Source organism: Zosterops lateralis (genome assembly GCF_965231275.1).
Source record: "Zosterops lateralis genome assembly, chromosome: 9".
In the NCBI taxonomy this organism is placed as follows: Eukaryota; Metazoa; Chordata; class Aves; order Passeriformes; family Zosteropidae; genus Zosterops; species Zosterops lateralis.
In genome coordinates, this window is record NC_139769.1 from 20,936,416 (window position 1) to 20,963,557 (window position 27,142).

General features: G+C 37.7%; 1 protein-coding gene across 6 annotated transcripts in view; it reads left to right on the forward strand.

The window, feature by feature from the left end:
* The window catches only part of NTNG1 (netrin G1), a 144,081-nt gene extending 118,691 nt beyond the window's left edge, over positions 1–25,390 (forward strand). For 3 of the 6 annotated variants that reach the window (XM_083867091.1, XM_083867090.1, XM_083867092.1), the window contains 2 exons: positions 799–936; positions 25,054–25,390. In XM_083867091.1, coding sequence (XP_083723217.1) covers positions 799–936; positions 25,054–25,283 — 368 coding nt within the window. In that variant the 3' untranslated portion in view covers positions 25,284–25,390. The remainder of the gene's footprint in view (positions 1–798; positions 937–25,053) is intronic. The other 3 variants (XM_083867093.1, XM_083867094.1, XM_083867095.1) reach the window with 1 other exon arrangement.
* The last annotated feature ends 1,752 nt before the right edge of the window (positions 25,391–27,142 follow it).

The window sequence follows — 27,142 nt, forward strand, 5'->3', positions numbered from 1 at the left end:
GCTGTGAATGAACAACACAGTAAGTGTTGTGGGAGGAAATGTGTTACCCTACTTATTCTTTAATTAGCTGAACACATGTGAAAAATATACAGCGGGGAATGAGCCTCACTGCATTTTCCATCTGCACACTGGGAGGTGAGAGAAATTAAAATGGCTGCGTAAAGCCCGTTCTTAAAGGTTTTGCATTACATTAGTGCTCACCTCAAGCTTTTCATTGCAGAATATGCAAAAGGTTTATTAATGTCACTGATAAATATAATCTCATCAGTTCAATGCCAAATATTCACATCAATTATTATACTGCTCACACCTATAAAGGAAGACTATCTTGGAAATAAGTAAAGTGCATTTATATAGCCCTGTAAAGACATCCAGCACTACTGAAAATATTGAGTAATACAGATAAGCCTATTTTAATAAAGTGAAACATTTCACCCTGATGGCACATGGATATATCCATATTATACAAAGCTTTTCTAATGTTCATTAAATTGTCAAAAATATTCTTGCCAAAGAGAATCTGTTACAATCACTTACCCTGAAAGACTGTGGTATCTTCTGCCTTTATATCTTTTCTGTTTACTTTTTCTCTTTGCATCATAAAACGTATCTTCCTGAAATGACACATGCAAACAAATAAATGGACGGGTAGTAATTATATTCACTACTCTAGATATCCGTAATAGACAGTCTTCCTTTACCTTTAGCACTGGAAATGCACCCTTTATTGGTATTGAATGAATTATCTCCACATGTAGACCTGAATCCAGTTGTGTATGTGTTGTCTTGTTTCTGCAGACTGTTATTGTAACCCTTTTGGTTCAGTCCATGATCGCTGTAATGACAGAGGATTTTGTGAGTGTAAGGAGGGAACATCAGGGCCTAAATGTGATAAATGTCTGCCGGGATATATCTGGCACAGCTTGGGCTGTCAACGTAAGTAACTCTGAGAGTCGCCCCTCTCCCGCAGCTCCGCTGCCTCTCGTCCGTGTGCTGTCATGTGCCAATTTTTGGGAGCAGAGAAAGAGCAAAAGCTCTGGGCTGTACCAGTGCCATAATGCCTGAACCTTGGGAGACTCCCAGCTGAGAGCACTGACTGTGCCATCCAGTTAATTCAGTCACTTTCAGTGTCGTCTCTCTCCCACCAACACCTGGAGGAGCTCCCGCTGGCATAGGTAAATACATGTCTTGGCAACTGAAGTTTTGTACACTAAAACATCAGCATATTCCTTCCAAGGTCAGAATTTCTACTAAAAAAAACAAGGTGATTTCTCTGCATGTTCACTGTTTTCTGTCCTAAACTTCAGCTTCTTGACTAAGTTAATTATGCTTTCATACCTTTAAACTATCTCAGGACAATAACTGCAAAACACTGGCTTGGTACCTGTAGTAATAAGTGGAAACTAGATGAAAGCTAATGGTTGGGAAAAAATGGAAGTGTACTTAATATCCTTAAAAATAAGACCTGAAATTTTCCTTAAATGGTGCTAGAACACAGGTTGTTTCAATGCTTAATTATATATTTTACTTCTCTTCTGGTTAATGGGCTTTGTAAACAAGTGAGAAGAAGTATCACTTCAGTCTATACAGGATTAGACTTTTACTGCAGATTTTGTTTGTAGTAAATTCTTAAGATTTATTCTTTATAACAGTTTTGATCATCTACTTCCAGAAACTCTGGAGAGTCTTCTCACATTTTTCTTTAACCTTCTCTCACTGGCTCTGTGCATTCTTAAACACACACACATTAAAGACAAATTTCTACAAGAGCTTGTTTTTGATTCTTAAGACTGAGAAACACAAGAAAATGTAATTACTGAGAGCAATTAGACAAATAGTATAAAATTGGTCAATAGCCATAAAAATGCTCTAAATACTCAAAACCAAATGCAAATCTTATATAATAAATTAAAAAAAATTAAAAGGCAATAATGCTAGAGATTACTGCTGCTTCTCCAAGTGATGAGTACCTCTGAATCAGAAAAGCTGGACTTGTGACATCCCAACAGATTATATCTGGAAAGAAAGCCAATAAGTAATTTCAGGAAATATTGTGATGATTAACCAATTAGTATTAAAGATAGTATATGAAGAGAAAAGAAGCTTGCCTGGGCAACACTGTTCAGTGCAATCTGAGAAAACTAGACTTCCTCAGCCTCTACCAGCAAGCTCCTGTTTGTATTTGGCAGGGCATTTAAACCATACTTTTCACATGTGGTTGTTGACTGTGTTCTCATTTTCCAGCTGCTTCTACTTGAGTTATGAGTCACAAAATTACTGGGCAGTTAGAGTTGCAGCAGAAAGCAGGTGAAGTAGTATTTCAAGTTTCAAAGTTCTCTATTACTAATTCTTCACCAAATCAGATCCTAGTTACCTCCCAAAACAATGCACTCAGAAATAAGAGTTCTCCCTCTGCCTTGCACCCCATATGCAGAAGGTTGTCACCACCCTGTGCCTTATCCTAGATACTGGCAAAATAACCACTGGAATTTGTGAAGCATTGGAAATATTGCAGTGACCTGAACTACAAGGGAAAAAAAACCCCTGAAAACAGAAACCAGTGTGGTTCTCTGCACAGAATTTGAATACAGAAAACTTAATACTGTGTCCATACAGTGGGTTTCAAAAAGATATCAAGTAGCTGAAATACTGAACAAGTCTGGAGGGCTGATGAGCAAATTTTACAGTAATATATATATATGCCAGTTTGTCAAAGCAATTACTTATTAATTTCAGTATTTCCTATCTTTTCAGGTTTGGACAGTGTAAGACAAATAATGTTCTTTTAATGAGGAGTTTTTTGAGCCCAGCATATAATTAGCTTGATTTTAGCTGAATCAAGAGTATTTGTAAAAGCTTTGGACAGTTTCTGGAAATGCAAGCTAGTGCCTTTATATTTGCTGACAAAACTAATTGAGTTTCCCTCAGTATGTTGTAATTTTCTGAACAAATCTCAGTCTGATTGTGTAACTGTCAAATATTTTCCAAGTTTGAACAAATTATCTGATCAATTTCAGAAGAAAAACAACTAGATGTGGTTGTCAGTTTTATAGAGCAGGCATCAAATTGTCATGTTTTGCCAACCACACACTGATCTAAATCTCATTTCAAGTCTTATCATGGAGGAACAGAATTCCAATTAATTTAATTTTGTACTGTGTCAGTTTTAGCTTTGTTATTTTCCCATTGAATTCTAAACAAATGACCGGGCAAGCAAGCAGACCCCAATATACAAGAAAAATAAGAACTCATTCTGTTGCCTTGGCAAAGCTCAAAAAGATTATTTGTCTGGACACGTAGCATGTGGGTTTGATCTGCTTTCCCCTAAGCCTGTGCTGTACAGGAACATAGATATGCAAAGATGGATACACACACTCACTCGACAGACCAATACGTGCTTGTTTACTTTTTTGTTATACATAGGCTATTGGCATTATTAAGAAATTCTATTCCTATGGAGCTTTGTTGCTAAAAACCATTGACCTAGGGCAAACAGAAGCTTGACCTATAAATAAACAATTTAAATCTATACCATAACTAGTTTAACTACCTGTATGAGTCTATAAGTAAATGGATTGTCATAATTTTATTTATTAGTAAACCTATTAGGAAAAAAAAAATATAACACAAAAGCTGAGTTGTGTTTTCCTAAGGCCCACAATATATCATTTGATAAATTACAGTTTGGAGTCTACTTTGTACCACACAAAGTAGAAGTCACAGAAGCTATTATCCTCAGAACTATTTATTTAGGTACCTCACCCTTGGTGATTTAATCTAAACCCTCTGAGGATCCAGGCAGAGCGCTCTTCGCTTGGCGTCTCGGCGCACACCGAGGTCAGATGCAATTTTAGACTTTGCCTCCCAGATAAAAAGCACTGTGATAGCAGCTGTTATCTTCTTGCATTCAGGGTTTGTGCCGCAGACGCAGCGGTCAGCGGGGTCTGGCTGGTACAGGAAGGTTTGCTGCCCTCAGAAGAAGAGGCACAATAGATGTGGCTGCGGCTGGCGCGGCTTCTGAGCCCTCCCCGGAGCCCCTGCGGCCGCCAGCGTTGGGCGTGCAGGGAGCGTGCTGGGCTCAGCAGGGCCTCCCTGCCACAGACCCACAATGGATTCCTCAGCTGCAAGATCAAAGCACAGGGAATGAATTCAGAGCAGAACAGTTTGGTCCTGAAACCCTTTCAGAACTCCTGGAACATGAGAAATCACATAGCATAGCATATATTTGATTTTTCTGTTTTATAGAAACTGAACGATTTCTTTTAAAAATGAACATTAAAACAGAACGGAAAGCTCCAAGCCTGGCAAGAAATTTGACCTGCAACTATGGTTGATTTGGGTCAGTTTTAAACTGAACATAGTGTTTTTTGATAAAAGGAACCTGTATCAAAAGGCAAAAACATTTAAACACGGCCAAAATGTTAAGTAGGAGCATTCACTTGATTTTCTACATATACTGCTCAGTCTTGCATCTTCTGTATTTCTTGGCCATGACATTTCAGGTGACTAAAGTCCACTGCACACATACAGCATCATTTTAAAGTAACATCTGAATTTCAGTCACAGAAGCGTTGATTCGAAAACCAGCTGCATATTTATCCAATCAGGCAAAGAAAAAGTGACTCTTTTGCCAATATCAGTTTGGCAGCACAGCTCGAATTTTCATTAGGCATGTTCCTCACAGGGGAAAAGGTGAGGGAAGGTTCAATGACTGATATTATTCTCTATCTTCCTTCATACCAAGTAAACACATCGAACCCACAGCACTACAAAGGCCTAGAGTGAGTGAGAGTTACCAGTGGTAGCTGGCACCCCATACCAAATCAGTGTTTTAAATCATCTTGGTTCAATGGTGCTAATCTTAAACAATTAGCAAATGAGTTTTCAGCCAGATGCCTTACATCAAGGTCTGAACAATCTATCTCACTTTACCCTTTTTCGTTCATTTAAATAGAAGCAGACAAAGGATTGTACTTTTACCTTCAATGCTCTAATTGGACTCAGTATTTGTATCAGTCTTCCAGACTAAACTTGTATTACTCTGCAGCCTGTCAGATAATTCATATTCCATCACAGCATGCATTTAACAACTTACATAATTATTTAAATGCGAGCTTTTCTGGGGTGGATTTTTATCATGTGTTAGAAATGTTAGAAGCTGGGGCATTTGATCAAAATCATCATGCAGATTGAGTTGCCAAAGAAAATTAAATTTGAAATTGTAAACTTGGAACTTATATTAACATTTGCTTTTGGAAGATTGGGTTTACTGTTCAGCAAGAAAAGAGGAAAAGACATATACCATCTAATTCTTTAAAAATCTTTTATCAAATAAATACACACTGCACTTCTTTTTACACAGATTAAATACATATAAATGCAATTGTCGCACCAGTGGAGGTTAGTGATCTTTTACACAGATGTATTCATACCTAAACATTGAACTTGTTCCTAGGGGACAAGACAAAAAAAAAAAAAAAAAAAGAAAAAGAAATGCAGAATCAAGGGGCCCTTCTTTCCAGTTCACCATTGCAACTGCCTGTGTGGGGAGCCATAGAAGATCCACCTATGTATTTTTATATCTTTTTACCAATAGGAGTTTTAATGCTGTAAGCTGGTCAGGATACAGTGGGACTCCCCTCTGCACAGGTGCTGTACATACTTTTCAATTCTGGTGTGGTTTGGTGCCAAGGCTGGTACTAGTAAACACACTGCCACACTTGGAGCTGAAGGGAAGTAAAATATGAAAAAGAATTTATTGAAAAGGATAAAGTACTGCTGGGGCTGAGCATTGTGGCCATCTGCCCCTGGTCTTTATGCACAAAACACTGATTTCAAAATACCTATTTTACATGGTTGTTATGCAGACTGAAGAAATTGTGTTTGTTTACAGGGGTTTGGATGCAAGAGGAACAGACTCTCCTTCAAATGGCTCCAAATTTAAATCCAGAATAATTCTCTTTACATTAATCCAGAATCCAACTGCTGCAACTCACAGCAAAGTATGGTTAACAGATGTAAGACAAGCAAGGCAAGAATACAAACAAAATTATAGCATTATCACACCTGATCCTCAGAGGATGGAAAGCACTGGTTCTGCTTGCCTCAGGGGAAGCATGCTCGTGACTTACAGGTGTAATGCCATCCTGATATCCTTTTAAAACCAGGGTCTTTTAAACCTGAGAAACAACAATGCAAATGTGCTTATTAATGCATTCCTTCCAAAATACACAACCCACAGAATAATCATACAGATCCTGGGATACATAGGAAGTTGTTCACCAAAGTATGAATATCATGGAATGTTATTATTTTTTAATGAGATGCTAGATTTGAAGGAGAAAAGGAAGGTTGATCTCTCTCTAGGGAGAAGATATTTTAGTTAGAGTAAACATGTCAGAAAACAAACTATGTATATTAACAGAAATTATGAAGTGAGGCACCTCTCCTCTATGAAGAGCAGAGAGGAGATGAAAATGTAAGATGCTCTCTCAGAGAGTTATACAGATCTGCATAATTCCTGTAGCACATCTAGGTTGGAGACCATGCCTTAATCTACTTTTAGCACTGCTGCCTACTAAGTGTGTGGGATATTGTGGAAATGGAAGAACCTGCAGAAGCAATAGACTAGAGGGGTAGTGGGGAGAGCTCAAGGACATTATCTCAGTGTCTCTGTGCTGGAAGGCCTCTGTGAAGAGGATGGGGTTGTGAATTAGGTAATATCTGAGTGTGGAGAAGCCAAAGAAAATAACAGGTAAATAAATCAAGCAGAGAGTGAGGCTCAAAAGGGGGAACTAGTTAGCATAGTTACCATGTTATTGAGAGGCACCAGCTCCTGACAGACTGCAGCTCTTCAGGAGATTTACTCTGATAACCTGGTGATCAGGAATTGCTTTCTCCAAGGCAAAAAGAAATGGTTCAGTAGCAACATTTATACACCTGACCTTTAACAGAACAATTTTTTCCCCAGCAAGGTGAGGGATTGGACTGGAGCAAAGAGGTTGTTCTCCTCTTGATCTTGCCCAAGTGTCAGCTTCAAAGCTGCTATTTCATGGCTGTCCAAACTGCTCTAATTGCAACTGCTGCAATCCCTCTTCTCCCAGTTCCCCACTATTTAGTCCCACACCCCTAGCAATCTCTCAGGCACTTGTTTGACCTTTCACTGAATGATTTCAGATCTAACTCAGCAGGACACTAACCAAAAAAGAATAGTTTTCTGCTATGTTGGCTCTGTGATATGAATCATCCACTGGTTGAACAAGCAGGAGCACCCTGGGAGAGCATAACCCGCTCAGCTGGGGAGGGATGGGAACCTGGCAGCCACTCAGGCTGGGCTGGGCTGGGCTGCCACACAACCCTGGCACGTCTGGGGGAGAACTATTCTCCTCTCTCCACCTCTAGATCATTCTATACTCTAGGAACTTGCCAGTATTTTTACCTGAAAAAGCCACATAATTTCACATGGGTGAGCAGGTGGATAATTAGGGAAACATCTTAAAAATGTTACCCTTAAAGAAAAAACATCATTCTGTACTCTCCTAAAACAGTTTTAAAAATCCACTAACCTATAGAAAAACCAGCAACTATCTAATATTCTCTTGTACTGAAGCAAAATCACAACTTTTCAGACAACAAAACTAGGATTCTGCATGCAGAGCCAAATCAGACAGTGATGATGGATATGAGCAGAGTGCATTTCTAAAACTTCCAAAATTTTACATTTCATTCAAAAAGAATGAATACAATTTGTACCATCTTGTGTATTTTTAGTGCTATATCAAGGGGGATTCTGAACAACTAAATATCAGGAAATTCATAAAAACTTAAGCAAGTAACATTATTTGTTTTCTTCAGTCAGATGATTTTAAAATTGTTAATATTTGATAGCACAATGATAAATATTTTAATAGAGTATATTGCAGTCAGTTAGGAATAGATCAAAAAGATACAAAGTAAGCTCCACTAGATAAACTTTTATTAGGTACATGAAATAGAACATAAAGCTTGATAGCAATTACTATTTAATCTATTCACATTTGGAAACGTATTGAAGGGGAAACTTATAACTCAGTTGTTATGAATTATTAAATGTTCATTTGAACAGTGATGAGCAGGATTTCTTTTCCTCTGAAAAATCTGTCAAGCTTTCCTTTTAAGCCTGCTCAGTGACCATAACTTCTCTGTAATTTGCCTGCTCACTGCCTTTTTATGAGGCCAGAATAAAGAGATCAATAGCAGCACAGACACACCCAGACAAGACATTTTTATGAAGGGGCCTTAAAAGAACCATTTAGGAGTAAGTAATCTCCATCTTACTTAACTGCAGATAAAAATCACTGACCTGAGGCAAATAAAGATAACCAAGGTTTCCTATCTTGGCCCTGCTGCAACTGGTGGCATTGCTGACACCAGCATGTGCTGATTATCAAGGCTTCAGTAGCTGTTGTTTTAACTTCCTTTACACATGTGCAAACACAACAGTATGGAAACCAAAGTTTCCTTTAGAAGGAGCTGATGGGTTATAACTTGCAAGGTGCTGACAGCCTCCACTAACAGAAGTTAATATCCCCCCAGATATTAAAAGTAAAAATTGTCTTTTAATTACATATTAATTTAATTACACATGAATAAATGCATGCCATGGAAGTAGGTATACTACGATTTTGTCCACCTCTAAATTTAAATTTTAAAAGACTAGCTTGCACTTTTGGTGGATTTCAGAGTTACTTTAGGTACAGGGACACACGTGATGTTAAGGTGTGTTTCTGCTCTGAATTTAAACATGCCGAATGGATGTAATTCTAAAGTAATCAGCTTTTCTAATGTCAGACTTGTACTTCTACAGAGCTGAGTATTGTAGGATCTAACAGCTGAAGAATTCAATACCTTTCTTACATACTTGACATACTTGTTCAAAATATTTTGGATGTCTTGATTAACTGACAGTGTTATGAGTAATCTGTAGAGGTGGGGTTAAAAAATTTCAGACTGAAGGTTTTAAGGAAATCTTGTCAAACTAAGGAAGTTATTGTTTAGTAACAATAAATTGAATATTTAGCAAAGACTTTCTGAATATAATCAAGGCCTTTCAGGATTTGAGCTCTTAACTGGGACACTTAACTGAAGTGCCTTTTCACATTTCCCAGTTCCCATTCACCCTATTTTATGACCATTTTACCTGGCTCTTTTTAGAGCTGGTCATCAAAACCATTCACTCCTGTGAGTCATGTGTTTATTTATCCTCATGCTTGCATGTTTGTAGACAATGGAACACCTCACAGTAGAAACTAAAGCTGTTCTGAGTTGGACCAGTGCCCTCTATGTGACAGTTGCAGGCTGTATGAGCTTGAGACAGCAGAGGCATCCAACTGCTGGAAGGTGCAGCTTATAGATTTTTCTCAGCCAAAGAACTCACCAGTATCTTCATATTTCATTGGTCTCAGTGAGTCTTTCTTCCACTAATTTACCTAATAATTTCTTGAGACATTCATACTTCTGTTATCCAAATGTTCTGGGCACAAGTTAACAACAACAAAATGTCTTTGTTTAACTGGTTGGTTGGTCCTTCCTGGTTCTTGAGACAAAGAATGAATGAATAATCATTTCCAATTCACCATTTCCATGACATCTGTGATTTTACAGATGTATATTTTATTCTCTTTCAATCTGTCTTCCCTTTCTAACATTGAAGAAACATAATCTCTTTAATCTCTTCTTTTATATGGCCTGCTTATAGTTGTGACAGCTTTTCATTCTACTTTTTATGGTAGTTCTACATACATATATATCTTTTCAATATCAGGACTTCATGCAGTGTTCAAGAGATGGGCACATCATGAAGCTATATAGTGACATTGTGGTGTTTCCACTTCACTCTTCTTCCTGTCTTGAAAAATTCAATAAACTATTTGCCTTTCTGACTGATAAAGAACGTTAAGTCAACATTTTCAATAAAATACCCTGAATTACTCTTAAGGTGCCTTTCCTAAATGGTAAAGCCAAGTATCTGTACGAATAAATTACTCTTGAACACTTCATTTGTCACCCACACCTTAGAAATTCTTCTGAAGCTCTTTATAGCCACAATACATTTGTAGTCTATGGAAATTTATTACATACACCATGCTCCACTCACTTTTCTAGCAGAATTCTATATGTGTAAGTCCTCATAAGACTGATTAGTAGTTCCTGACATCTATTCTTAGGCTGTTTCTTATTATTCAAACTATGATTATTTCATTAAAAAAAGGAAAAAAAAAAAGGAAAAAAATGATCCTTATTGAGGGATCTTGGAAAATACTTTTTTCGAGTAAGATACATTGTCAATCTGATCTTTTGCATCCGTATGCTTACCCAATTCCTTAAAAAAATCTTCTACTAGGTTTGTACATTATTATTTCTCTCTTTCATACTCACCATGTTCATTCATCTAACTGCTAATTCTGTTCTTCATCACAATTTCCATTAACTTGCCTGCTGTAGAAGTTCTACTTGTCAGTCTCTAGTTCCTCTCCATCTCCTTGAAAATCTTTATAAAAGTCACCTTTTTTTGTAGTTAATCAAACCCATCCTGACAATTAGAAAAATCACGAGTAGCAGTGAAAATTTTGTTTCTGCATTTTTAAAAAAATTCTCAGACCAAAAAATTTGCTTCTGGTGATCTAATGCAACAGACTCCTTCCATTTTTAAATAATGGTTTGTATAAACTTTCAGACACACCTCCTGACCATGCCCCCATCACCATAGGCAGGAGTCTGGTAACATCCTGCTCTTCCATAGTTAACAGTAAATAATGCCTTACAAAGCTTTTATTTGGCCTACAGCCTTTCTAGAAGGTCTGACTTCTCCTATGTTTAGGGAAAAAAAATTAATGGCTAATTTTTATGACTTTACTAAAATGCTCAATCATTTCTGGCCTACCTTGGCACTTCAACCTGTTCTTACAGCTCAGTTGTGAGAATATTGCATTCTTTCCTTTTTTTCCTTCATTTCAGCATAACTGCACCATTTTTCTTTAGCCTTTGTAAATGTGTTTTCTTAGAAAGTTTTTTTATCTGCTGCTAACAATGTGATTTTTATAAGAATTCTTTTAAATAGTTTTTGTTGTTGTTGTTTACTCTGCATCTTGAATACAACCAGCTCACCAAATTACCTGTAAACATTCTGCCCATTTATTTTCTTGCATTTCTCTCTAATAAAGTATCTGCATGATCATCTTCTCCCAGATCCATACACCTGAGTCATGGATGAGCCTTTCCAGTGGTTTCAAATTTTTCTTCAGGTTAAGCATGCAAGGAAAGATTTTGACAAGGAACATGGGTATGATAAAATCAGGAACAAAAGCTTGATCTCATAAATGTCAGTCCAGCTTTTTGTCAGATCTTTGACTACTACCTTTTATAGCACAAATTCACTGTGAAGGTGAACAGAGCTTTACAGGATTCTGTCAGTATAAATTTAGAGGGGACTCATAGCCCATACAAAAGTACCATGATGTTCAGTAAAATATTAACAGCATTGCTCTTTTGATTTCTCCCAACTCTGCACAATTTTGAGATATGGTTGATTATGGTCTGTTTTATTATGGTTGAGATATGTTGATTATGGTCTGTTCTCCTCACATGTTGGACTATAGTCAATGATAAAATCATTAAAAAATACTTTTGGTAGAAGCCAAGCTCCTTATAATTACCTTGGCTTCTAAAGAGAATAATTAAGTTGTTAATAAAATTGTTGCCTGTAATCATCAGGTGAGAAGTGACAGTGCTGGAAGTTTAAAGATGTTGCAGAGAAGGGGGAAGAATTTGATTGTAATTCAGTTGTTGGTAATTAATTTGTATAGAAGACTATTTGTACCTGAAATCAACTTGAAATATTAAAGAGACTGTATTGATTAACATCACTGATGACACTAGGCAGCTGAGGTTCAGGATGATTAAAGTGTTATACCCAAAATTAGGTTTTATTTTTACAACTACATCTTGGACAGGTACTTCTTTATATGCTTTTTTTTCTTGTCAATGACTTGTCTGTCTTTCTGTTCAGATGGACATGGAAAACCATGGAGTAACAACTGCACTGATGCCACTGGCTGGATCTAGAGCCAATATTTTGATTTGCACTTGTCTGTATTTCAATTTACCCACTTTATGCCCTTTCTAGAGACTGGGTGGAATAGTTTTCCAAATCTTTCACACTTTTTAGACATTTATATGTATTTTCCAGATTTACAAATCTCTCTGTGGATAACCCAAAACATTGCTCCAGCTCATGGAACCAGTATCCAACACTAGCCCCTGTTCTTACTCTATTTCCTGCTTAAATTTGAAACCTTTTCCAATAGACCCAAGGACCTATTCTTGCCCTTCAAAACTCCTAAGTTATAAGGAGTTCAGTCATAATCTCTTTGGAGGAGGAATTCTCCCTTTAATAGGTGTTTAGGTGAGCCTTAAGAAACAGCACCAAGCAGCTACAGATCAGGGGCACACAGGGGCTAAAATAAAGAGCTACCAGGTTTGTTACCCACATGCACTACCCAGTCCTCAAATATGCTGACAAATGCAGGAGGAACAAACTCCAGTGTCCTCAATATAGAAATAGCAGTCCATGGCAGACAGTTCAGCAGGGTGTTCTGCTAATGAGATGCTGCACCACTGAGCTCTGAATCATACACATACTTTAAATGGGAATTCAACTTCCTTTTTAAGCTAAAGGATCCTTGAAATAAGACTCTTACTTTGAAGAGTTTAGAATTTCATTTCCAAGGAGCGTAAAGAGAGTTTCATCACATGTAACTGTTCCTTTAAAGAGCTGAAGCTGCATTTTGATTGTGAGGCAATAAGCAGTGACTAGCATCCAAGGAGGACAAGTTACTCTCACAAAATTCAAAAACCTGACTTACTTCCTAGTGATTTCAGGAACAGGAGAATCCCACAATGAGATTTAAACTGGGGCTGTTAGTGCAAGGAAATTCATATTGAGGGCAAGCATAGCATCCTTAAATCAGTTCCATTATGTTGCCATTATGCAGCAGAGCACAGCTCTCTGCAAAGAGGCTTCCGCTCCCAGAAAGTGCATCCGATTCCACATATCTTAGAGACAGATTACAACATCTTACTGCATCATAAACATCTCAAAAATTGAGCTGGATGCTTTGGAATGCTTACAATTATGTTTACACACATGTCCTTTGATACACAACTGGGGAGAAATATGAAAGGTCCCACGTATACTGCATAACTTCTGCAAAGGTACGGAAATTTAGGTTGAGATTTACACCACCTGTCAAAATGAAGCCATATACTGCAATAATTTTTCTGCAATGACCTGAGAGCTTTGTTAGTTCATGCTAAACCATTACTGATTTAAAACAAAGTGCAATGACGCTTAGAGAAGTGTACTCCAGTTATATCTTTTATTCAGTGGGAACACGACAACTTAGTGATGATGCTGCAGCCCACGCTGCACTGCGCCATTAGAAGGACCCTGAGTGTTTTGCAAATACAAAACATTCAGCCAGCTAAGATGTGTTGAGCACCTCCCTCACCTACTCCCACCCGCCCTGGCTTTAGCCCAAACCCCTCTGTTCCAGTTCCAACTACTTCCCTTTAGCACTCCTCCTGCTGTTTTAGCTAAACAGCTACTCATTCTGTAGCTTTCTGGCAGTCTTCAGAAAACCAGCATCCCACTCAGATCTGCCATGTTACCACTTCAGAAATGCTGTCTCACAGCAGAAAACCTTTGCCTTTCACACTGCTGTCATGCCCTCACTTCACTCTGGGGCCTGTTGGAAACCTGAGCAGGCACTGTGCTGCCTGGCCATGCTTGCCAGCCCTGCTTGCCTTGGGGCTCCATGGAGCAGGAGGAGGCTTCATCGTTGTTCACCCCCAGTGTTTGTCCCTCACAATGCTCCAGGCCTACAAAAATTCATCCTACCTGGAATGACAGCCTTGCCTTGCCCTCCACTAGCACATGCAGCCAGCAGCACAGGCGTGTTGCAAATACCCGCCTGCCACAGGAGTCAATGTCAAGGAATGCAGAGTGGGATCTGATCAGTCAGATTTCCATTGCCATCCCTGCCAAGGCTGCTGGAAGAGAAGGACAAACATGTGATAGGAGTCGTGGGAGTTCATATTATGTAATGTAGAGGGTTCTCTGGGGCAGATGACAGGACTGGACCCAATGAGATAAACTTGCCAGGAAATACTGATTCATCACCATCTCAGTTCTGTTGTGCCAAAATTTGTCTGCTTCTTCACTGAGAGTTCTAAAATAAATATAGTCAGACATTATGTTTTAAAAGTACAGTCTAAAAGTACATTTTCATAAAAATTTAGCATTTTTTGCGTGACCCTACCTTTTCCAAAACAGAGATTTGTGACATTGCTGTACACATGGCCTCTCAAGAGCAGGAGAAAATGACTAAGATCTTGGTTTCTCAGTCTTAAATGCAGGTGGAGGACTTTTTAAGTAACACAACTACTTCTCTCCATCATTAAATTTAAAGCTATTGATACAACATATCTTTAGAAATATCTAACACACTATCTGGAGTAATTTATTTGATCACAGTTAATGGAGATATCCTTGGTATTTTTCAACTCTGGCATGACTTGACAAACTAAAAATTGGAGAAAATCATTTTAAAGAAAATAAAGAAAGTACTTTGAAGTGAAATTGCATTTGGCAGTTATCTGTTCCTGAAGGATCCCAGGTTATTTCAGTCTTTTTTTATAATTAAATTTTAATACATTTGTGCATCAAAATTGATAAATAGAAATATAAGTACATTAATCAGCATGTCAAAAGTAATGCTAGGACCATATAAAGCTCACAGGGAAACAACACTTACTCATGAGAATATTTAAAAATACTCTGATCTTTTTAATATCCTGAATTATCTTAACACTTTATCATAGTAAGCAATTCCAACATAGTAAGCAAATCCATAGTTAGAGACATTATCCTTAGTTATACTGGTAGAAAGAACTTCTCAGACATTATCCCAAACAAACCGTGCTATGTACTCTCTAAAACAGGTCTATGTTTATTCAGATCATTTTCTACATTGTAGCAAAACTTTCAAGTTGATTAAACAAGATTAATATAATTCTGTTACTATTGCAACAATTTATTAGTGGTAGCCTGCATATCAATATTCTGAAAAATCTGTAGGTTACTTGTGTGCCTGATTCAGCTCTATTGGTTGGTGTGTAATAACGAACATCTTTCAGACGTTTTTGTTGAATTGTGTGATAAGTCAGTTTTTTAAATGTTTTCAGGTAAAAAAAGCGCTGGCTAAGACTATGACATTGGTTACACCTGGGTAAAACACTACAGAAAAACTGGTGAGCCTGAAGAAGATTGTGTTGGAAAGAGAGCATCTGTTATCTGGGGTTTCCCATCTAATGGTTGCTCTGTCATGAAGATAAATGCACAATGATAACCCGAAGCAAGTCTTGTGTGTAGCAATAAATATTGTTGATGAAAACTAGCATGAAGCAACTAATAGCTTTAATTATTTGATACATTAATTTATTAGTTCTTATTTTTGCAGAGTGAAACATGCCAGCTGTTTGAATCATCTTATTGGTATTCTGATGAAGAGTGGAAAAGTAAAGCATTGCACCAATTAAAATCCCACTCACAAGAGAGCAGGTTATCATCAGGCAGATCTCAGACAGGAATTAGGATATAAGAATCTGCCTGTTGAATTCATTTTTTAATTTTACTGTAATACAAAAATAGACAATAATAGGTAATATTTTTTATAAATCAGATGAAGCAGAGTGGATTAAAAAATTTGCAAATCTTTACTCTGTTCCTTATGTATGAATATGAAGCAGCTGAAGTTCTTATAGGTGAGATTAGGAGATACATTACACGACATTGGTATTTGAGATTGTCAGAGTATTTAATCGTTTTATGCAATCACATATGACAATTGGACAAGATTGCAGTCCTTTTTTTACACTTCATGGTTTAGAAACCTTTTTAAAGCTGACTGTCAGCAAACTCCCCTGGAAACAATAATCAACTCTGCTATTGCATTTATCTAATCAGCAGTGCAATGTAGTAAATAGAGCAGATATTCACAGGACCTGCATCATTCCCTCCTTTTGTTTGCACAGGCAACTCATTGGACTTTCCTTGGCATCAACTTCCCCATTGTTCACTAGCAATAAGAAGTTTTACTCTGAAAAGCTTTGACACCTATAGAGAAGTGTTTTTATCCCCATTCTAAAGCTGGCTCAGCAAAAGCACTCTGCAGCATTTCATCCACACTCAAAACAATAAATCAGTGTAGATTCAGAAAGATCTCCTGATTGCCAGCATTGTTACTTGAACAAAAAGCCCCATCCCTCACTTCATACATGTTGTAGGAATTATGCAAATGTTTTACCTTTGCCTTTGCATTGTAACTAATGTTCACATTAATTCTGAATGTTCATCTCCTGACAGATTCTATACCATTAACTTTGCACACTGGTGTTTTGGTCTCCGGTAGGAGAACATTGTCCTGGTATCTTGAACCTTTCTTTTGACAAATGCACACAGAAGGAATACATAATAATATGTAAATACAAACTTGGATTTACCTTTCCTTGTGGCCACTGTAAAAGAGCTGATAAGTCACACTTCCATTTAGTTACGTACCTGTCTCTTTATATACTTTAATACCTTTGATATTTATTACAGTGCAATTAAAGACTGTTGGTGTTTCCATCACAAATGCTGGTTTATGTAGTTTAGAAGTTGACCATAACATGTATTTCCAGCAGGTTTTTTACCTGAGCAATTGGCTTTCAGCCAAAGTAGTGAGAAGAAAGTTTGCAACTTTCAAATTATTTTAGATCACAAATAACTTTAGAATAGCAGTGATTATTAATAGAAGCCATCAAGAACACATTCTGTCACTCTTTTACCCCTTCTCCAAAAAAAATTAGGAAAATACTCATTGGAATAATTCCAATCCCCCAAATCATTGGTAAGTATTTTCAGTTGTGATTATCTTGTCTGGTTTTGCTGCCAAATAAAGTAACAAGTGTTAGGACTATTTCATGGATTTTGAAAGTCCACTGGGAAACATAACCAAAAGAGAAACTATTGTCTCTGTAAACAAATACAAATTCCTTGCCTTTTTTTTTTTTTTTTTTTTTGTCCATAACATTATTCCAAATCCAACACCTTAGCAGCCAAGGATGCAGGACCATTCAACCTTTTATATAATTCATAATCATGTATTTGAATTGCTGACCTTTGCATGATCCTGCTTCGGTTTGCTTTCCAGACTTTCTCCTGTGGTTTTGTGCTCTATAAAAGCAATACTTGTTGCAGGTCTGTTTCACAGTTCTTGGGAAATTCCAAGAAAATCCTGTTGTTGCACATGAAGCAGAAGATGCTGCTGTGCAGGCAAGGTCACCCTGCCAGCCCTTTGGCTAGGACTGAACTGGCCATAGATGTCTCAGGAGCAGTGGCAGCTGGGTGTTCCCCAGAGTGCCATCAAGCCAGAAGCAGGACAGAAGAGGTGAGGGACAGCAGGACAGAAGATTGAGGGACAGCAGGACAGAGTTCCTCAGGCCAGGGAAGCAGAGCAGCTCCAGTGGCAGCCAGGGGATCAGGCACAGGCTGCAGAGCTCAGGTGCAGCAGGGAAGCTGTGCCTCAGCTGGGGGAGCTGCACCAGGCAGAGCCTGCCAGCACAGCAGGACCAGGAGCTCCCAACACTGCTCCCCATGCAAAGCTCCCAGAGCTCCTGCACACACCTGCCAGCTCTGTGTACATCTCTGAAATGCCTCCTGGCACAGCTAAGGGCAGTGACTGCTTGTAGTTAGGGAACCAAATCCCATCCTCCAATCATTCATAGGGCCTTCTGATGACTTCATCTTTTGCATCTGAGCACTTTTTGTGCTTAACCAGTTTTTATTGATAGTGGTTACATCTAAACCCTGACCTTGCTGTTGGCAATAGGAAAAAACCCAGCGACTCTGTAGTTATAACCGCTTCTTTTCCTAGTTAAGGAAAGAGAAGACAGATCATGTAAGAATGTTCATTTTTCTCCAGGCAGAGAGAAATAATGGCACTGCAGCTTACAGCTTTGTAAGTGGAATATGAATGATAGGGGCATGTAGTCCCTTTTGAGCAACAAAAGCTGATATGTAGTTTATTGCTCTCCTGAGATTACCCTAAAGTATGATCAGGGTCATACCAATTCAGTGATGCTCCTTCATAAGCAAAGCAATAAAAAGAATAGGGAAATATTTCTTCCCCCACTTTGGGAATCATCCTCTTTTGTAGAAGTATAAAATTGGAACCACCAAAATCAGAACACTGAAAGGTTAAATCATTCATTTCCTGAAACCAAGGAAGACTGAAAGGTATTAGTTCAACTATAAATCTTAGGTAACTAAATCTGGATTTTTTTTCATCCATTTTAATACACAGTCACATGTAGTTTCTACCAAAGCTGCTATGGCTGTCATGTGAGAGTGTTGATTCCAAAATTCAGTTCTCCCCTGTGTCCTTTGAGAGGTTAGATGTATTTCTTCTCATTATTTTTTATTAATTAAATCCAAGGATTTTAGATTAAGAATGGAGATAAAAAATGAGAAAGCACAGACACAACCTGTGAAAAACAGTAACTTTCTACCTGTGCTATCCTCATACCATGGTTAAAACCCCCACATATTCTGTACAGGATTTTGTACTTTCAGTGGTGAGACATAATCAACTAAGCTTACCCCTGTGGATGGTAGGATAAATTGCTGCCTATATGCAGGACAGAGGAATCACCATCCATTCTCTGGCTGTGTGCTGGGCAGAACTCTGAGTAATAGCGACATCATCTTGGAGAAACTCTGAAGATTTCACCTGCAATTTGATTAGAACTGGTTTGGCTTTGAAAAATCCAGGTTGTGCAGAAAAATCATGTAGGCAAACAATCTAAAAATTCTACTAGAAATTTTCAGTGAACACAGTATCTCCACTACTCCTCTATTCATTTACTCTCTGAGCACTTAATAAAACTGCTTTGATAAAAAAGCAAGTGTCATTTCAACTGTGCTTCTAACCAGCATTTCTAAGACAAGTCAAGATGGAGATGTCTGCCTTTAGAAACTACTCTCACTTGGTCAATGTTTATTTCCTTGTATTGCTGGCAATATAATTAATCACAACACTGTTTCAACTTTGCACCAGAGATCTTCGTATTAATGTTTGTCATTTTGGGACCATAATTTTGACACAGTAGGATACGCTTTAGGCTTGTACTTGTCTGCAGTGATTTATTTTGTCTTAGCTTAAGACTGTGCTTTGGTAGGTAAGTGCAAACCAGTTTTATTTTCATGCTATCAAAGCATCTGCCTTGTCTTGATTTGACAGTATCCTAAGATAATTTTACTGCTACGGCAAATGTTGGATTAGTGTCACTTCCAATCAAAGAAATTATTATGAATATCTCATTTATAAGAGCAGTAGCTGTTTTTCATATCAGGTATGTTCGTGGATTCAAAGCACTGAAGAAGGCTGATCAACACTGACAAATATTCATGGTAGCAAAACATTTTAAAGCCATTTGGCAGTAATGTAAATGGTAACAATAAATTAAATTCTAAAAATTAGAATAAAGTAAGTACTTCTAAATTGGAAGACAGGCAGGGGAAGAAATCTCAGTGACAAAGCCTTCAACTCAGTCATTAGTCACTGGTTATTCAAATGAGTAAGATATTTAAGCTATAAAAACTTGAAGTTTTATCATGTGCTGTGCAACACGAACTGTAACCTTTCAGGAGAAGCCTGACTCCTTCTGTTTTCCCCATGCCCTTATATCCTCTTACCTGACATGCATTCTGTATGGGTGACATCTCATGAGTCAGTGGAGTTCCACGTAGAGACCTTCAACACACAGCAAGTATATATTGTATTTTTAGGATATTTTTTCCAAATAATGAAGATATTCATTGCTGACTCTGGCAATTTGAAGTATTTTGATTGCGGTCACTTATGTTCAACTGGAATATGCAACTGGATACAACTGGAAAGAATTTCACACCTTTGCATTTGAATGAGACAAAGTCTTTTGCATTCCCTAATTCCATTTCTGCCTATTTGACAAACTGTGGGAAAAATATTGCAAATATTGTCACAACTGCAGAGGTTTTCTTGCTATATATATGTGTGTAGATGCCCACATTCTTATAAGGCATACACACAAGCTTCATTCCGTGCAATTTCTTTTCTATTCTGAGATTGTTTTTACCATTTATTGATTAAGTGATCACAGTTTTAGAGAATAATGCATGTTAGTTACAGGCTCCTCATAGTTTTCATAGGAACTAATTCTGCATTTGACAAGAAATCGGTTGTGGTTGGCCTGGATTTACTGAACTTATTTATGCAGTGAGACAAAACCTCCCAATTTTTTCATGGCATTTCAATGTGCTGTTCAGTGTCTACATATAGACAGCCACTGCATATGTTGGACCTACCTATAAACATCATTACTGAAAACATGGGTTTCACTATGCTGGGTTTTTATTCACTTATGCACAGACAGAATATTCTGTTAGCACGTGTGCTGAAATCTTCCTCATTCATGAGTTCAAGTAATATTCTTAACTAAACAAGAAGTACCAAGGAAACAGATGCACTAAAGACAAAAACAGCTAAGAATAATTTCTTCAGCCATGAGACCTGCATACTCTCAAAATTATGAACAATGGATGGAATCCAAGGTCAAAAATTCAGTAGTGCCAGTCACAAAAACCACTGACAAACAGTATGGAAAATTCACTGCAGCAGAAATCAGGCAAAGCTTGCATCAGTGCTTTAGAAAAGACAAATATTTTGTGTAATATATTCAGAGCTGTCAATCCACCAACCTGTCCAGGGACTGTGATACTCATGATCTGGGAGACAAAAAGGAGGAAAGTGAAGGGATGGTTTAAAAAGAGAGGGAAAGAGAGGCTGTAACAAATGATGCCACAAAAGGAGCACACTGAAGAAAAATAGTGATAGAAGCAAACATAGAAAACATTGTTTAAATTTTAAGTCTTCAGAATTCAAGAAAGGAAGCAAGGACCACTAATATTTATTTTCTTTCTATGACTTTATCATTAATGATCTTTTTGTTGTTCCCACAAAGAAAATTTCATCATAAATCAAGATTTTGATGCAGAAAGAGAACACTATCTATCCCAGCTCAAAAACTGTGTCAATAGCCTGTCCCACCTGAATAAGATGCTAGTGTAGGCAAGCTGTACAAAAATTAAGGTAGCACAAAGAAAGGTAGAAATTTTATTTTCTCCCCTTTTGGATAGCCTTTGGGAAAGAGAGGAGTATAGAAGAAACTGGATTTAAGTTCAGTGGCATCTTGTTTTTCTGTCTGGGCAGTGGGCAGACCTAAAGCCCTGGGCATGTGCTGTGCAGCTGCCCAGACACAGCAACCAGAAGGTCCCTAAGCCAAGATCACAAGGCTGTGCCCGAGGTGCCCCTCCAGACTGAAGAGAGCAACACCTGCATTTCTGCTTCTCTCTCTCTGTTGCTGCTTCACAACTAAAATCAGCCAGAGCTGTATAACTCTTCTTTCAAGAAGCTGCAAAGATATTGAAGTTGAGTTTTGGAGAGACTCGGGAACTTTCATGTATTATTCAGATTTGAACATTTAAGAGGAAAGTAGTCATTTGTCAAACAGCTGTGTTACTCACAATTCTTCATTTAATACCCAATATAAATTCTGTGAAACACTAGTACATCTGTGACAGGCTAAGACTACCCCTTGAGCCGGCTCGAAGATGGGTATTTTTCCCTTGTTTTCCTTTTTTATTCCATCCCCAAATTTATTTATTCCCAAATTAAAGATCAAGAATATTTTGTGACATATGGCAAGGCCTTTTTTTCTGTCTCCTTTGTGAAGTGTTTTAAAGATACTATAATTGGATCACAGTTGGATTGTAAATTGATGAATTATGAGAATAACTTTAAAGCAATTTTCTTTAGTTTACTTTAAATATTTCACTTCATGCAGTAGCACAGATCTGGAGACTGTGCTCAGAAATATCCCTCAAAAAGGCCTGTAAAGCTCTCCAAAACAAATGAGATACCTGTCTTGGTTCTTAAGTGACCAGTTTGATGTTCTGGCTTCTAATTAAGGAAGATCTGCCAGCAAACCCACAGCTAGTTCAGCCACATAGGTCTTAATAGACTTCAATTTGATGACTTCAGAATTAGGTGTTTTACTTGTGTCACTTTTTCCATGTTTCACTCTTTGGTCAGAACTTGGTACCTGATGCCATTCAGATATATATTAGACAATATTAAAGTTTTGAAAGTAATCCTGACTATGCTTTCAGAAAGGTGAAAATGGTATTAAAGCTGGTCAGAATAAAATTAAAACAAAATTGGCAAAAAGTAATGGGATTTCATAACATTTCCAGATTTTTTTCATTTAACTTCCTTAAATTCCTAACACAATTGCTATCTACAAAATACATATATGTGCATACATGTCATGTGTGCAAGAGAAAGAGATACAAGCACAAAATTAGGAAAGGTGTGGCAATACAAGATCAACAATTGCAGAATTTGCAGCTATACAGCATTTTGATAAGAACAATAAAATCTACCCGCATTCCTGTGGGCAAACATTTAAAAGCATTATAAGAATAATGATAAAGCTTTTGATCCATCCCTTCTTTAAGCACATTTCAAAAATTTAGAAATCATCATCTATAACATTTTATCCAGAATTTTGTAGATGGCAGTGTTTAGAAGCATTTGGTAGCAGTCTGCCTGAGTGTGTCAGCTAAAAAAGCCAGCATGGAGCAAAACACCTCTTCAGCCCCCCATCTCCAGCCACCTGTAATACAGATCAGATCTGGGCTAAGGGCCTCTTTAAATAACAGGCTACAGTCTATAGAATAAAATTTAAAATAGAAAAGATATTTGTTTCATAATACATTTTTTAAAATATGGTTTACTTAATACTTGAGAAAATTTGGATTAATTATTCCAGGCAAGATGTGAAGTGAAACATCTCCTCTGCTGTTTAAGAAGTGGTATTTAATGAACTATTGACTCCCACTGAGTTTGTCAAGGCAAACAAGGGTCTGTACTGATGGGGCAGATATGTCACAATTTGCACTGCCTGAACTGTAGGAAGCATCCCAGCAATGAATAGTCTAGAACATGCAGATCCAGTAGCTGTACCATCAGATAAAGTACTTTGATTTTGCATATTAAGATGACTAAATACATACCATCTGAATAATAAAAGCAACTTCAAAGATACATAACCTCAGTTATAAGAGATGTAATGCAAATATTGACTTTTAAAATGCAGATAATTTTTTCTGCCTGCTACGATGGTGTTTTCTGGATTGTTAATCTCATCACATTTATTTGGTGGTGACTTACTGTTTCTTGCACATTTTTTCTAATTAACATTAAAATTCAGATGTAGAATCATCAACAAAAAGTGTTCTTGTACCTTACTATTAATTTTTTTCCATTGCAATTCAGAAACTGGACAACAATATTAAATCCATAGCTCTTAGTAAAAACCCTTGATTGCTAAAGGAATCACTAAATATATATATAATTATTTCCTGGTCCTTCTTAATTGCATCTACAAGTTTCCAACATATTGCATTATTCGCTCCACTTGGATGCAGAGCATCAGAAAGCAGTTGTTGGAGAGACCTTCTAGGGTGAGAAAGTAGTTTTTCTGAAAGCAAGCCAGGACAGATAAAATCACCAATGTGATTAGTGGTGCACAAAATTGTACAGATTTATGCAGAACTACACCACTTAAGAACCTAGACCATTTCACTAGTAGTTCTCTTGATATTTGGACTGCATTTAAAAATAAGTGAATTAACATTTGCAAAATTGTACTTCTTTGTAGCAATAAACTGTAATGTTTAAGATAAAATTAACAAAACTTTCTCTATTCTGAATTATTTAGGGTATTTTCAGGCTAAGGTATACATAAACATTATATGATGTTGAGTCTGTTTCTTAAACAAATAATCTTTTCCCTAATTCTCTAAGTTAAAATTTTTACTGTTACCTTCTATCAGGATCATAGGTGCAAGTCCTTTACCAAAACTGCCTCCCTATAGAAGGCAGAGCTGTAATCCAACACATATCATCCTAGTGATATCATCTGAAATAAAACACAGATTGACACATTTAAGTAGTACATTGCTTATGCCTCTGCATTTTCACCCATGAAATATCTGAATTGATATTAAGCAATACAAAGTAAAGCTGACAGCTTTTCTAATATTATAATATTATATAATATAATATTATGCAGGTCTAAAAGTTTTGCCTGTATTATTCTCTCTTAACTCCCTTGTCAAATCTGATTCCTGAAGTTACTATCAGGCTACAATATCTAAGATAGCTTTAAGATGCCATGTACCAATGTAGCAAATCTAATTAGAATGAAATATTTGATCTATAACGGAAATAACATTATCTTTTATTTCCAGATGTTTGTACCATATAATCCCCATCCAACAGCATGCTGAATTTCTTGCCTGTGCTTGCCTTTTCTGCATAATTTTTTCAGATCATTAATACATGCAGTTCTTGATTATAAAACCTTGCCCTCTCATGCAGATCTTTTAACTTCAGCAAAGCCACATTGCATTTTTAACCACTGTTCATGCTTTCCAAAAGCTCTGGATGCATTGCCCCTTTCATATAACACACACCACCTACAGTTCCAGTGCAGTAATAACTATAAAGATGCAGACATTAGCACGAGACGTGTAGTAATATTCTTATTATTTCATTATTAAACAGTCCTTCATATAAAATTAATCAATACCGTAGTCGGTGGTGTTAAGTGAATTAGATGGTTTTCCAAGAATACAGCCTTAAGGAAAAAAAAAAAAATCCTAGTGTTTGAAAAAGCACAGCCCCTTTCCACATGTCTCAGGAAGAGGAGGGAGGTGGAGCTTCAATTCTGGTTTTAGTGCCTTTCTGCTGTGGACGAACTTTAGATTTATTCTCTATTCTCTCCCCCCCTTCCCCTGCTGTCTTGCAGCCAACGTGTGTGACAACGAGCTCCTGCACTGCCAGAACGGGGGGACGTGCATCAACAACGTGCGGTGCCAGTGCCCGCCGGCCTACACGGGCATCCTGTGCGAGAAGCTCAAGTGCGAGCGGGACCCGGGCGGCTGCAGCCACAGCTCGGCCCGGGCGGCGCGGCCCGCGGGGCCTGGCCCGCTGCTCCCGCTGCTGCTGCTGCTGCTGGCGGCCTGCGGACTCTGCTGAGCCTGCCAACAGGGCTGGGCTCGGGACACGACACACAGCCGTTCGCCGCTGGAACCCCAAAAGGGAAATAAAATAAAATAAAGTAAAAATAACCACATACAAAGTAAGAAGGCCGAACTGAACTAAGCCATATCACGCAGTCACGGACAGGGCCGCGAGTCAAGACTGCTCAGCCCTGACTCGAGAGGCGCTGCCGGCTCTGTCAGACGGGTCAGCGCTGGCTGCAGGACTGACATGGCTTTGACAGCCCCGGAACGGGACGGGAATCCCGGCAACATTCGCTCCTCCTCTCTGGTGCGCTCCGACCTCCGCCCGGCGTGTGGACTGACCGAACCAAGGCATTCTTTGCTGTCAGTGCATTGTGGGTATAAGGAAATCTGTAAAGCTGCCATATTGGCCTGCTTCAGCCCCCGAGTCCTTCCCGACCTGTGCTTTAGTGAACGTTGCTCTGTAACCCTTGTTGGTTGAAAGATTTCTTTGTCTGATGTTAGTGATGCACATGTGTAACAGCCCCCTCAATAAAACTCGAGCCAGTCATATCCTTGTATACCTTAGCAGCACCGCATCAGTCAGATGCCGTGTTCACCTACTGTACAAGAGTGGCTATAGGACAAAAAGTGTATTTATCCTTTTGTATTCAAATGAAGTTATTTTTCTTGAAATAATGTACAATGTAGATTTTTTGTATTATTGCCTATTTGTGTTACCAGACAATTTATTAATGTATTTAATTCTAATCAGGTAAGAGAAAACTATTACTTTTTATTTAGTCCTTTTCTTTTTCCCTTTCATTTAATTGTGCAGAGATTTCTCTGTATGGGCAACGTGCTGGCATCAAAGAATATCAGTTTACATATATAACAAGTGTAATAAGATTCCACCAAAGGACATTATAAATGTTTTCTTGTTGCTTTAACACTGGAAGATTTCAAAGAATAAAAATTCCTGCATAAACAGTTCCAGGATGATGTATTGCTGTTTCTTAAGTCCTTTTTAGAAAATAAAGTTTATGGTTTCACCATTCAGTATTTGGAAGAAACCTAGATTCAAAAGTGGAAATTACATCATTACAATCTAACCTGGCTTTAATTTTACTGCTCTCACTTTGCAAATGTAAAATGTTAAAGGCATCAATTGCTTGAGGAAGATGTCATCACATCCCAGCCTTGAAAAAGTTGAATAGTTCTCATCTTTGTTCTCTCAATTAATCATGTGCATTATTCCAAAACTAAATTACAAGGTATCATAGAAACTGGTCTTTAATTCGTACCTTTTTTGTGGATTCTGGCAATAGAGCAGGTAGAGCTACAGCTTATATTATTTCTCCGAAAGCTTCATTAAAAAGATATGTTTATATATGTAATATGTACTAGTCTGCTTAAGAAACTGCAAAAACAGCAGCAATCACAAAAAAAGCACAAAGATTTAACTTTTAATAAAGTCAGATTTAATATTTAGAAGGACTGTCAAAATATACAGCAGCGAGTAGATAAAAAGTGCTGCTCCAGCAAATAAAGTTTGTTTCAAGTATCGCCCAAGGTGTAATAAATTCTTGTTACTGCCTTTTATTAGGCCAATTACTGAGTGTGACAGAAAAGAATAGCAAGACTAGAGAGGCAAGCCAAAACCACAGCAGTGTTTCAAAGTCCTGGGAAAAAAAAAATAAAAATCTAAAGGTAGCAGGACTGTGTGAATTCATTTCCTGGCAATTTTCATCATAATGGTTATAAATATTTTACCAACATAATAGCCTAGTGTAGAAAACAATTAATCAGCAAAATAAAAATTCCTGAGAGAAATAAATTCTACCTGGCTGCCTCTTTCAAATGGTGAACAGCAGAATTTAGGGCACTGCTTTC